Here is a 13,955-nt window from a genome sequence, read left to right on the forward strand (position 1 = left end):
AGCATGGCCGCCAGAGAATGTAACAGAAGCTCATAGCTTCCTGGGGATGGTCACCTACTGTGGCCGTTTCATCAAGAACCTTGCGATGAGGTTGGAGCCACTGAGAAGTCTGACGAGGAAGGAACCTACCTGGCAGTGTGGCAAGTTCAAGCAAGCAGCGTTTGAGGATGCCAAAGGGGCCCTCACGACAAACGACACCAATGGTGTTTTCCGACCCTGCCCTCCTGTCGGAAGTGGTGGTAGATGCCAGCCTGTTTGGTTTTGGTGCAGTCCTCATCTCATACAGATGGATTGGCAACGGGGAAGCAAGGCACATTGCGTATGCCAGTTGCGCTCTGTCAGACACCACCCGAGGTACTCCCAAATTGAGTGTGAGGCCCTGGCAGTGCTGTGGGGGTGCTGGCATTTTTGGCTCTACATGCTTGGGAGGCCGGTGACGGTCAAAACAGATCACAAGCCTCTACTGCCGATCATGGCGGGGTCGTCATCAAAGCCCCCTGCCAGGATTGAGCAATGGATGCAAGTGTTGATGGAATATGGGGTCTTGCTGGTATATTGCACAGGAGCGAACAATTCAGCGGACTATCTTTTGCGTCACCCCAAGGATGGAGGAGAAGGAGCTGATGCGTCCAGCGTTGAGGAGGCCGAAGAGCATGTATAGCTTGTTGTGGAATCAACAACCCCAAACTCAATGCCCATTCCGAGAATGATGAATGCTTCCGGATCCTTCGGGCGCACTGCAGAAGGGGGAGTGGAAATCAGTGCTGGAAGGTCTGGGCAAAAGGACCCAGGAGGCTCGGATAACTCTGGAGCATTTGTGGAGGGCTCGGGACGAGCTAATGTTTACCGACTCAGAGTTACTGCTGTGAGGGGACAAAATGGTGGTGCCTGTTCACAAGGTACAGCAAATAATCGAGCTAGTTCACCAGGGTCACCAGGGGTTGTCCAAGACCAAGGCCAGGCTACGGCTGAAGGTGTGGTTCCCGACCTGGAGAAGAGAGTCAAAGAGTTTGTAGGGGCCTGTCTCTGGTGCCAGGTGGCTTCCCCCATGCAGAAGGGCCCCCCCATTGAGTCAATGTCTTGAGGTACACAGCCATGGGAGGAGGCACATACAGACTTTGGATCCACAGGAAGAGATGTCAACTACATGGTGGTGGTGGACCAGTGGTCTAGATACCCGGAAGTAGAGTGTGTTGACTCAGTGGCGCTTGATGATGTAGTGGTGGTGTCCACCAAAGATTTTGCCACCAATGGTCTCCCACAGACTTTGGGTTTGGATAATGGACCGCCTTTCCACAGTGAGAGTTTCGCTGAGTTTCTGAGGAAATATGACATCCACCACAGCAAGATCACCCCAGTGTGGCCCTGTGCGAACGGTGATGCAGAGCAAGAACACTCAACAAGGTGTTTAGAATCGCCCAGGGACAGGGCCAATGACTCTGCAAGGACCTCTACCAGTTCCTCTGGGAGTATGGAGCGACTCCCCACTGCTCGAAGGTGGGTGACCCTTGCGGAGGCCATGTTCAGGGGGTGCCGCAGTTGCCTGTTGCCCGACGCGAGGGAATGGGAACTAGCTGTAATCCATGATGCCCATGTGGAAGAAGAGACAAGGTGCCAGAATGAGGATGAAAACATGAGAAGGGGGCTTTGGCCACGCAAGTTGGTCACAGGGGATGAAGTGATTGTAAGGATTAGACATCCACAAGGAAAGCTGTCACTGACGTCGTATGAACCAAGCCCCATGAATGTGGTTGCGGTGAAGGGTTCGATGGAGATGGCCTCTGATGGGATGGCAACTGTGACCAGAAATACCAGTTTTTTCAAGAGGATAGGTGAAGGAATGCAGCTGGGTCTGTCCCCGGGCAGAGACTTTGCTGAGGAACCTGATGAAAGCGTTGGGGCTAGCAGCTCTCAGGTTCCCCTGGACCGAGGGAATGCAGGTGAGGAGAGTCTGAGATGGGAAGGGGGCAGACAGTATCCTCAGTGAATTGGGAGGGGGTGACCTGCCCGCCGAAGTGACTTTGTACTGGACACATGACTCAAGCACTAGCGAAAGGGTGGAGACTGTAATATTTGCTTGCCTTTGTGGGATGTTTAAGTTGTTTCGCCACATGTTTTGAGTGGGTGTAGGGTATGGTTATACTGTTGTTTGTTATGAAAAAGGCAGAGTGTGGTGTCCTTTCAAGTTAGCACACGCGGCGGTGTGATGTTACTCTGTTGCGTGTGGTTGGTGATAAAAGGGGCAGTCAAGTGCGTTCGAGAGAGACGTGTGGAGCCCAGACGAGATACAGCATCTCCTGAGTTGTCTGTATGCCCGGGGGCTCACACCACATGGGGAGGTTCCTACTTGGGACACCCATACCACACTCTCCACTCTGCAGTGAAATGCATGGTGGAGGGTGAAGAAAGCTGTTCATTTGTCCCATTGCTGGGGAGATCACTTGCACCTCCCCCTCTCGCAACCTCACAAATGCCTCAGGACACTGCACTGGTCCTGGAGTGCCACAGGATTTCCCAGTGACAGCTGCACTGGTTTGTCAGTTCCGATACCAGCAAAATGACCATGATTACCTGATCTGCAGGTTCTAGCAACAAGTGGCTATCATGCTCGCAGTCAATCTCCCAGAACTAAGACTGTCTACAAGGAACCGGCAAGACAGTTTTTGCAGGAGCACAACTGTCTTGTTCGGGTCCAATTTCTCCTCTAATTGCACCGACCTAGGAGACTGGACTGGCAGCTGTCTAGCAACCACCCCAAAATAATAGGAAGGACAAATGCATATACAGCCTTAGGGATCCGTGCGTTCCATCCCCTTCCTGGGCTAGGAATAGGGATGGGCTCAGGGACCCCTCTTAACAGGAAATTCCAGCCGGAATTTCAGGATAGCCTCAACGCGTAAAAGATCCATTTGCCTTCAGTGAATCTCAGAGGAGTTTGTTTTTGTACTTTTAGGTCATTCTGAAAACCGGACTGGAGTTTTTCTTTTCGCTGGGAGGATGAGCCCCGCCCCATGTGCAAGCACTTTATTACAGTAGTTACGTAGAGGACAGGCCTACGGGAAGCAGAGATAATACACCGCGCGTTTGGGTCTGACCTCTGTGAAGATAGGCCATGCCCCCCAGCAGGCTGTCACCAGCTGCACCCTGATCAGCGTGTTGCCGGCACGCAAATTCATAAGCACAAAATGGCCAAAGGGCTCTGACACAATCTTGCTCTTTTAGTCTGCCAGAGCAGCGTGCGTGGAAGGCAGATTATAGGTTAGTTTATGGTGTGCTCTGCGCGCGCCGACTCCCAGGTGAAGTGAGAAGTGACAGACAGACCGACAGGCAGGAGGGCTGAAGAGATGACTCTGGTGTGCTCGGCGTTGCTACTGCTGCTGGCCGTCTCGTCGACTGCTCAAGCCGCGGGTAGGTCTTCCGTCGAGCCGTGGCGCTCCTAAAGACTGAGGCCTGTTGGGAACGCATCTTCAGATTCTGGCGGGAAAGACAGCAACAAGCTGACTAGACAATTCAACGTGTGAGAATATCTGCAATCACTTCTATCCATATTTTATTAATTGAATAGCATTACTTAATACTGTATGTGCCTTTTTTTAAACTAGATGGAACACACTTTATATTTCCTGCTCCTTCTGATGTCACGCTAAATTAAATGAATACCTTGATAGTTTTCCTACTTGGGATGTTTGGCGATAAGGCTGGAAGGTAATGATATGGTTTTGGCCACGTTAAAAGTTTTTAATGTGTGATTTATTCAAACGAATGGATTTATTTTGTTGATTTCGGCCTGTTTTGTTGTTGCTCTGTTCTTGTCCTACTTTTCTATGTACGGAGCCCTTTGTGTGTTTTATCTTTAAAATAACATAACAAACTAGTTGTGTCTTGAAATGAGACAACGAATATTTCATTGCTCCTTTAGCTACACTATTACTGCTGTAGTTGTGCACGTGACAATTGGAACGCTTTGACCATGTACCCACAGAAAATTGTAGGTGAGAGTATACACGTGTGCTCAATGCTTGCCACTATAGTTAAGCATAACATAAACACACGGCCTAGTACCAAACATTACAACAATGTATAAAATCCATGGGCTCCCAGCTCTGTGATCCCTGTGATCAACATACAAAGCAAAATGATTTTCATAAATATTTCTCAAAATGGACTCCTCAGACACCTTGCCTTATACATAAAATCTGCTACCACAAAAAGCCCATCCTGTAATTCGGTTGATTCACAAAATACCTCCAAAACCCCAAGAAATCTAACACCACAATTGTTCAAACAGTGTTTGTGGGTCTTCCGGCAAATATCACAGTGAGCTGGGCATCAAAAGAGAACATGCGGATGGCCCTCCCGATGTCCATGACAGAGACCACATAGGTCACTATTAGGTGTTGACCAATTCTCATTGCAGGGGCCAACGGGAGCACACCTAAATGCATCTTCACCTATATATCACTTTGAGGGATGCTCAGAACCCTTTAATTGGTTGCACCTCATATGCTGCCGCGCGAAAATACTTGCCGAAGACCTAGCGATATAACTGTTCTTTATTTTGGAAATCCACCTTTACTGCTCTAGCACTGCCTCTGTTAAGGGATACAGGCCATTCATTCCACAGAGCTCGCCTACCCAACCCTAGACCCAGATCCCAGACATGTGTGATCCAGGAAGAAGAGCTAATTCAGGGATTCTTCATGATATCAAGCAGTTAACGCCCGAAAATGTGCTGAAAGCGGATAGCCTATAGACGAACCCGGAATAATAAAGGTTACATCTTTGCTTTGCCCTTTATGTCTATTTTATCAAGTTCACAGCATATTGAAACAGCTGGAGTGCGTTATGATGCGGGGATGGGGGGGTTGGGGGCAAACATTTCTTCAAAAAAGTATGTTCAATGCATGTCAAATTCACAATTGTAGAACCACCTGACATCTCGGCACCATTTAAAGTCACAGCAAGAGCCTACACATTGAAAACCTTCAAGGCTGATTTAATTGATCTATTACCTATTAAGTGCGCAAAAAGTAATGTTACTATGCGTGCTCTTGTTAGAACAACATTACTTGTTCCAGCCTGGGTCCCCCTTATTCTTTGATGTTAAAGCACAGACAGGGATAATTGGAAAACTTTACTTTTCAGTCTCAGTCTCTTCAAAAGTCAATTTTGTATTGGAAAGGATCTTTTTCCTGGGGGCACACGTCACTGACTTGTTTTTTCTGCTTTTGATCCCCATCCCTTTCTTCTAACAAGCCTGCTGAGGTGTACCTAATGGTTTTCTAAGGTCTACCAGACTCTGGGAGATGGGAAAGGCATCATCCTCATAAAGCAAAAACAGAGATTTTGTGTTTTCTTCCTATGTAATTTGATGAGCAGGTCCACACACAATCATTACTAAAGGGATGGATTTGCACAGGTACTGCTCCTAGGCTGTGGTCTTCCCTGGCCTTGCTCTCCTGTTGCTATGCTATATGTGCTGGGTGTTTTATGCCCCACTAATGGCACTGGAGACTGTCTAGCCCCAATCACAGACGAATGCTAGTGTGTGTTTAAGACCCAGTGAGTTGTTGACCTGCCTTGTGCCTGCATATCGGGGAACCCAATGCTGGTTGCATACAGGAAAGAAAATGGCAGTGTCCATCTTAAAAAGGCCCTGTGTGTGCTCCAGTTACTGCTGCTGCCTGGCTGCTGCCAGCCCCATTTGCTTTATCCACCCACCCAGATGCGGCAGTGCTGGCGGTTATTACAGTAGTAAAGCAGCAACAATGTTATGCAGGCTGACTGGAGCAGAGTGCGGGCATGGCCATCGCAAGTGCCAGGGATTACAACATCCAATTATTATTTATGAAAATGGTTACCCAGCAGCACAGCCACAGCAGCGTGTGCCCTCCGTCTGATGGTTGACTATGAGCAGGCCCAGGATGCAGAGACACGCAGAGCATTCACGCTGTTGTTGCTTGTTGTGTGACTGCCACTGACTGGTAGTTAAAGTAATACAGTTGCCAAACCACAACATTATAATCAAACTGAGTGTAAGATAATGAGTGCCGGCTAATATGCCAGAGCAGATACCGGGTGCTGCTGAAATGTCAGTGATGTCAGGGTGCTGACAGGGTGCTGACAGAGTGCCGCTCAATAAGCAAGAGTTGCTGCTTAGTTTGGCTAGGCACAGAGTGAGGTGCAAAATTGTACTGATAAATTTGCCTAGTGTGTCTCAACGGGCTGCCAACATGTGAGTATGATGCTCAGTGCATTAGGGTGGCGCTTGCTCTACCAGAATGCTGGTTATGTAGCAACGAGCGTTTGCTCTACCAGAATGCTGGTTATGTAGCAACGAGCAGCCAATATGCTGGTATGATGCTCAGTGCATTAGGGTGGCGCTTCCTCTACCAGAATGCTGGTTATGTAGCAACGAGCTGCCAATATGCCAGTATGCTGCTCAGTGCATTAGGGGTGGCGCTTACTCGACCAGAATGCTGGTTATGTTGCAACGAGCTGCCAATATGCCAGTATGCTGCTCAGTGCATTAGGGGTGGTGCTTACTCGACCAGAATGCTGGTTATGTGGCAACGAGCTGCCAATATGCCAGTATGCTGCTCAGTGCATTAGGGGTGGTGCTTACTCGACCAGAATGCTGGTTATGTGGCAACGAGCTGCCAATATGCCAGTATGCTGCTCAGTGCATTAGGGGTGGTGCTTACTCGACCAGAATGCTGGTTATGTAGCAACGAGCTGCCAATGTGCCAGTATGCTGCTCAGTGCATTAGGGTGGCGCTTACTCGACCAGAATCCTGGTTATGTAGCAACGTGCTGCCAATATGCCAGTATGCTGCTCAGTGCATTAGGGGTGGTGCTTGCTCGACCAGAATGCTGGTTATGTGGCAACTAGCTGCCAATATGCCAGTATGATGCTCAGTGCATTAGGGGTGGTGCTTACTCGACCAGAATGCTGGTTATGTGGCAACGAGCTGCCAATATGCCAGTATGCTGCTCAGTGCATTAGGGGTGGTGCTTACTCGACCAGAATGCTGGTTATGTTGCAACGAGCTGCCAATATGCCAGTATGCTGCTCAGTGCATTAGGGGTGGTGCTTACTCTACAAGAATGCGAATGCTGGTTATGTAGCAACGAGCTGCCTATATGGCGGTATGGTGCTCAGTACGTTAGGGATGGTGCTTGCTCTACAAGAATGCTGGTGATGTAGCAACGAGCTGCCAATATGACGGTATGATGCTCAGTGCATTAGGGGTGGTGCTTGCTCTACCAGAATGCTGGTTATGTAGCAACGAGCTGCCTATATGGCGGTATGGTGCTCAGTACGTTAGGGATGGTGCTTGCTCTACAAGAATGCTGGTGATGTAGCAACAAGCTGCCAATATGACGGTATGATGCTCAGTGCATTAGGGGTGGTGCTTGCTCTACCAGAATGCTGGTGATGTAGCAACGAGCTGCCAATATGGCGGTATGATGCTCAGTGCATTAGGGTGGAGCTTGCTCTACCAGAATGCTGGTTATGTACAGGGGTGGACTGGGAACTAAAAGAGGCCCTGGAAATAATTACTGGGGACCAAAAGAGGCCCTGGAAATAAAGTTCAAAGTGGCCCCATATGACACATTTTCTGCAAGCCCAATGCTTTTCCTATGAGAAAATTTGGAAATACCACACAAAAGAGGCCCAGGGTGCAGAGGCCCACCGGGAAATCTCCAGAGTTCCCTATAGGCCAGTCCACCCCTGGTTATGTAGCAAAGTGCTGGCAATATGCCAGTATGATGCTCAGTGCGTTAGGGGTGGCGCTTGCTCTACCAGAATGCTGGTTATGTAGCAACGAGCTGCCAATATGGCAGTATGATGCTCAGTGCGTTAGGGGTGGCGTTTGCTCTACCAGAATGCTGGTTATGTAGCAACGAGCTGCCAATATGGCAGTATGATGCTCAGTGCGTTAGGGGTGGTGCTTGCTCTACCAGAATGCTGGTTATGTAGCAACGAGCTGCCAATATGGCGGTATGATGCTCAGTGCATTAGGGTGGCGCTTGCTCTACCAGAATGCTGGTTATGTACAGGGGTGGACTGGGAACTAAAAGAGGCCCTGGAAATAATTACTGGGGACCAAAAGAGGCCCTGGAAATATAGTTCAAAGTGGCCCCATATGACACATTTTCTGCAAGCCCAATGCTTTTCCTATGAGAAAATTTGGAAATACCACACAAAAGAGGCCCAGGGTGCAGAGGCCCACCGGGAAATCTCCAAAGTTCCCTATAGGCCAGTCCACCCCTGGTTATGTAGCAAAGTGCTGGCAATATGCCAGTATGATGCTCAGTGCGTTAGGGGTGGCACTTGCTCTACCAGAATGCTGGTTATGTAGCAACGAGCTGCCAATATGGCAGTATGATGCTCAGTGTGTTAGGGGTGGCGTTTGCTCTACCAGAATGCTGGTTATGTAGCAACGAGCTGCCAATATGGCAGTATGATGCTCAGTGCGTTAGGGGTGGTGCTTGCTCTACCAGAATGCTGGTTATGTAGCAACGAGCGTTTGCTCTACCAGAATGCTGGTTATGTAGCAACGAGCAGCCAATATGCCGGTATGATGCTCAGTGCGTTAGGGATGGCGCTTGCTCTACCAGAATGCTGGTTATGTAGCAACGAGCTGCCAATATGCCGGTATGATGCTCAGTGCGTTAGGGATGGCGCTTGCTCTACCAGAATGCTGGTGATGTAGCAACGAGCTGCCAATATGCCGGTATGATGCTCAGTGCTTTAGGGATGGCGCTTGCTCTACCAGAATGCTGGTGATGTAGCAACGAGCTGCCAATATGACGGTATTATGCCCAGTGCATTAGGGATGGCGCTTGCTCTACCAGGATGCTAGTTATGTAGCAACGAGCTGCCAATATGCCAGTATGATGCTCAGTGCTTTAGGGATGGCGCTTGCTCTACCAGAATGCTGGTTATGTAGCAACGAGCTGCCAATATGCCAGTATGATGCTCAGTGCATTAGGGATGGCGCTTGCTCTACCAGAATGCTGGTTATGTAGCAACGAGCTGCCAATATGGCAGTATGATGCTCAGTGCATTAGGGATGGCGCTTGCTCTACCAGAATGCTGGTTATGTAGCAACGAGCTGCCAATATGCCGGTATGATGCTCAGTGCTTTAGGGATGGCGCTTGCTCTACCAGAATGCTGGTTATGTAGCAACGAGCTGCCAATATGCCGGTATGATGCTCAGTGCTTTAGGGATGGCGCTTGCTCTACCAGAATGCTGGTTATGTAGCAACGAGCTGCCAATATGACGGTATGATGCTCAGTGCGTTAGGGGTGGCGCTTGCTCTACCAGAATGCTGGTTATGTAGCAACCAGCTGCCAATATGGCGGTATGATGCTCAGTGCGTTAGGGGTGGCATTTGCTCTACCAGAATGCTGGTTATGTAGCAACCAGCTGCCAATATGGCGGTATGATGCTCAGTGCGTTAGGGGTGGCGCTTGCTCTACCAGAATGCTGGTTATGTAGCAACGAGCTGCCAATATGCCGGTATGATGCTCAGTGCGTTAGGGGTGGCGTTTGCTCTACCAGAATGCTGGTTATGTAGCAACGAGCAGCCAATATGCCGGTATGATGCTCAGTGCGTTAGGGATGGCGCTTGCTCTACCAGAATGCTGGTTATGTAGCAACGAGCTGCCAATATGCCGGTATGATGCTCAGTGCATTAGGGATGGCGCTTGCTCTACCAGAATGCTGGTTATGTAGCAACGAGCTGCCAATATGCCAGTATGATGCTCAGTGCTTTAGGGATGGCGCTTGCTCTACCAGAATGCTGGTTATGTAGCAACGAGCTGCCAATATGGCAGTATGATGCTCAGTGCATTAGGGATGGCGCTTGCTCTACCAGAATGCTGGTTATGTAGCAACGAGCTGCCAATATGGCAGTATGATGCTCAGTGCATTAGGGATGGCGCTTGCTCTACCAGAATGCTGGTTATGTAGCAACGAGCTGCCAATATGCCAGTATGATGCTCAGTGCTTTAGGGATGGCGCTTGCTCTACCAGAATGCTGGTTATGTAGCAACGTGCTGCCAATATGCCGGTATGATGCTCAGTGCTTTAGGGGTGACGCTTGCTCTACCAGAATGCTGGTGATGTAGCAACGAGCTGCCAATATGACGGTATGATGCTCAGTGCATTAGGGGTGGCGCTTGCGCTACCAGAATGCTGGTTATGTAGCAACGAGCTGCCAATATGGCAGTATGATGCTCAGTGCATTAGGGATTGCGCTTGCTCTACCAGGATGCTGGTTATGTAGCAGCGAGCTGCCAATATGCCAGTATGATGCTCAATGCTTTAGGGATGGCGCTTGCTCTACCAGAATGCTGGTTATGTAGCAACGAGCTGCCAATATGCCAGTATGATGCTCAGTGCTTTAGGGATGGCGCTTGCTCTACCAGAATGCTGGTTATGTAGCAACGAGCTGCCAATATGGCAGTATGATGCTCAGTGCATTAGGGATGGCGCTTGCTCTACCAGAATGCTGGTTATGTAGCAACGAGCTGCCAATATGGCAGTATGATGCTCAGTGCATTAGGGATGGCGCTTGCTCTACCAGAATGCTGGTTATGTAGCAACGAGCTGCCAATATGGCAGTATGATGCTCAGTGCATTAGGGATGGCGCTTGCTCTACCAGAATGCTGGTTATGTAGCAACGAGCTGCCAATATGGCAGTATGATGCTCAGTGCATTAGGGATGGCGCTTGCTCTACCAGAATGCTGGTTATGTAGCAACGAGCTGCCAATATGCCAGTATGATGCTCAGTGCTTTAGGGATGGCGCTTGCTCTACCAGAATGCTGGTTATGTAGCAACGCGCTGCCAATATGCCAGTATGATAATCAGTGCATTAGGGGTGGCGCTTGCGCGACAACAATGCTGTTCATGTGTCAACGTGCTGCCAATATGCCGGTATGATGCTCAGTGCATTAGGGGTGGTGCTTACTCTACCAGAATGCTGCTTGCTCGACAAGAATGCTGGTTATGTAGCAACAGGCTGCCAATATGCCAGTATGATGCTCAGTGCATTAGGGGTGGTGCTTGCTCGACCAGAATGCTGGTTATGTTGCAACGAGCTGCCAATATGCCAGTATGATGCTCAGTGCATTAGAGGTGGTGCTTGCTCGACCAGAATGCTGGTTATGTAGCAACGAGCTGCCAATATGCCAGTATGCTGCTCAGTGCAATAGGGGTGGTGCTTGCTCGACCAGAATGCTGGTTATGTTGCAACGAGCTGCCAATATGCCAGTATGATGCTCAGTGCATTAGAGGTGGTGCTTGCTCGACCAGAATGCTGGTTATGTAGCAACGAGCTGCCAATATGCCAGTATGCTGCCCAGTGCATTAGGGGTGGTGCTTGCTCGACCAGAATGCTCGTTATGTAGCAACGAGCTGCCAATGTGCCAGTATGATGCTCAGTGCATTAGGGGTGGTGCTTGCTCGACCAGAATGCTGGTTATGTTGCAACGAGCTGCCAGTATGCCAGTATGATGCTCAGCGCATTAGAGGTGGTGCTTGCTCGACCAGAACGCTGGTTATGTAGCAACGAGCTGCCAATATGCCAGTATGCTGCTCAGCGCATTAGGGGTGGTGCTTGCTCGACCAGAATGCTGGTTATGTTGCAACAAGCTGCCAATATGCCAGAAGGATGCTCAGTGCATTAGAGGTGGTGCTTGCTCGACCAGAATGCTGGTTATGTAGCAACGAGCTGCCAATATGCCAGTATGCTGCTCAGTGCATGAGGGGTGGTGCTTGCTCGACCAGAATGCTGGTTATGTAGCAACGAGATGCCAGTATGCCAGTATGATGCTCTGTGCATTAGGGGTGGTGCTTGCTCGACCAGAATGCTGGTTATGTAGCAACGAGCTGCCAATATGCCAGTATGATGCTCAGTGCATTAGGGATGGCGCCTGCTCTACCAGAATGCTGGTTATGTAGCAACAAGCTGCCAATATGCCAGTAAGATGCTCAGTGCATTAGGGATGCTGCTTACTCGACCAGAAAGCTGTTCAATATGTTATGGATGGAGTTCAATATTCCAGAATGCAGCTTAGTATGCTGGGGTGCTGCTCAGTTTGCCTCGTGTGCTTCCCAACTTGGATACAGTGCTGCCACTCAATGCCCCATCGATGTTCCACAAGAGGGTTAAATGCTGTTAAAATTTGCAATGATAGTGCCACATTTGCTAACAGTTCTGCACTGTGAACTAAAGGTGCTTCTAAATGCGCTACATCACAGCCGAACATGCTAAAATACTGTACACATGGTAGGAAGGCTGCTGCCAAGGTGCTGGGGTGACTTCCAGTATGTAAGAGTGAGTATGGGAGGACTGTTGCTCATTATTACAAGGGGGCGCTACAATATGAAAAGGATCTGCTCAACATGCTGCAATGGCAACTCTTTGTCCCAGTGTGCTGAGGGCGCTGCTCACCATGCCGTGGGTGCATTCAATATGCCAGAGTTGTATTGTGCTTGTCATTGCATAGCGCATTTTACCATTATTATAGTCTCAATGCGCTGGTAGCAGGAACGCCCTCAGTGGACCGAAGTCCAGAGTGTTTGATAATCATGGAGTAAGATAAGAAAAGAATCTGTGTGTGCATTTGGCCAAATAAGGCATAGCACGGCTGGCCAGGCTGCAGTAGAGAGCAACCCATGCGGTCAGGCACGTGGATGGGTGCTGAGAGGAGTCAGGAGATGCGTGAGTGCTAGAGCCTTGCTATGTGTTCAGGATGTCTGAATTTGTCATAGGTCTTCTCTACACTCTGATGTCAGAGGTGTTGAGGCATAGTCTGGTGTAAGTAGACTGACCATTCTTTGAACAGCACAACCACATTTTGTCATAGTCCTTGCTGTATTCTGATGTGTGCAGGTAGCCATGCCTGCAGCCAGTGTCCACCGCAGTGGTGCATTATACATACCTTGCAGATTCAGTGGTGATTTGATGTTTGTGCGCCTGATCAGGTATTGGCTTCTTCAACTCGATTCTTGCGGTTGCGATAAAACGGTTAGCGACAGCAACAGTCTATGCTTCAACTATTTGCCACAAGAGGAGCACGGGTCATCAAAAAGTGTTTCCAGGCTCCACAAGACTAGGGGGGAGGTACATGAGAGAAATAACAGTAACAATCTTACTAAGCCTTGTGACATTCAGATCGTGTAAGTGCAGTAAAAGGAACTGCAGGTACAAGACAAGGGGGGGGAGGGAGCCAAGGGGCAGGGCAAGTGCTAAGGCAGGCCCAGGAGGGCAAGTGCTCAGGCAAGAGGCAAGGGTCAGCAAGTGAGAGGGAGGGGAGGTGGAACAGACAATGTTGGCTATTCAAGGAAGGGTGCCCGAGGGCAAGTGCTGGTAAGGGGTAAGTGGGAGACTGGTTGAAGGAGGGCCTGCCCCAGTAAGGCTCCTGAGGGATACAGGCCACCAGACATAGAGATAGGTGGAACTAGCATCAGCGGGGGAGGGAAAGGAGGAGGAGAAAAGGAAGGTCCTGAGAAACTTCCAGAATTTAAGGAGATCTGGCTGAAGATGGAGAGGGGCATTCCAGAGGGAGGCTCCTGCTGAGGAAAGAGATCTACCCCCCACTATCTGCTTAGAAAAGCATGTGACTTACAGAGAGTTAGAGCTAGAAGAACGAAGAATTCTAGCAGGGAGGTATTTAGGGAGAGAGAGTTGGATGTAGCGTGGTCCTCGGCCCCAGAAAGACTTATGGATGATGCAGATGGTCTTGAATTTGATCCATGCAGCCACTGGGAGCCAGTGGAGAGATTTTAGGGTTGGAGAGATGCAGTCCCTGGGCTTGAGGCCAAGGATGCGTCTTGCAGTCTTATTCTGGAAATATTGAAGAGGTGGAGGGAGGACAGAGGCAGGTTAAGGAAGAGGCTGTTGCAGAAGTCAAGCCTAGGGATAACCAGAGCTC

General features: G+C 49.5%; 1 protein-coding gene across 1 annotated transcript in view; it reads left to right on the plus strand.

The window, feature by feature from the left end:
- The first annotated feature begins 3,239 nt into the window (after window positions 1-3,239).
- LOC138488167 (uroplakin-3b-like protein 1) overlaps window positions 3,240-13,955 on the plus strand; it is a 329,887-nt gene continuing 319,171 nt past the window's right edge. The window contains exon 1 of the mRNA XM_069614956.1: window positions 3,240-3,408. Within this exon, the coding sequence (XP_069471057.1) occupies window positions 3,345-3,408 (64 nt within the window). The 5' untranslated portion in view covers window positions 3,240-3,344. The remainder of the gene's footprint in view (window positions 3,409-13,955) is intronic.

The sequence above is a fragment of the Ambystoma mexicanum genome, chromosome 9 (genome assembly GCF_040938575.1).
Source record: "Ambystoma mexicanum isolate Mex_15411 chromosome 9, UKY_AmexF1_1, whole genome shotgun sequence".
Lineage (NCBI taxonomy): Eukaryota > Metazoa > Chordata > Amphibia > Caudata > Ambystomatidae > Ambystoma > Ambystoma mexicanum.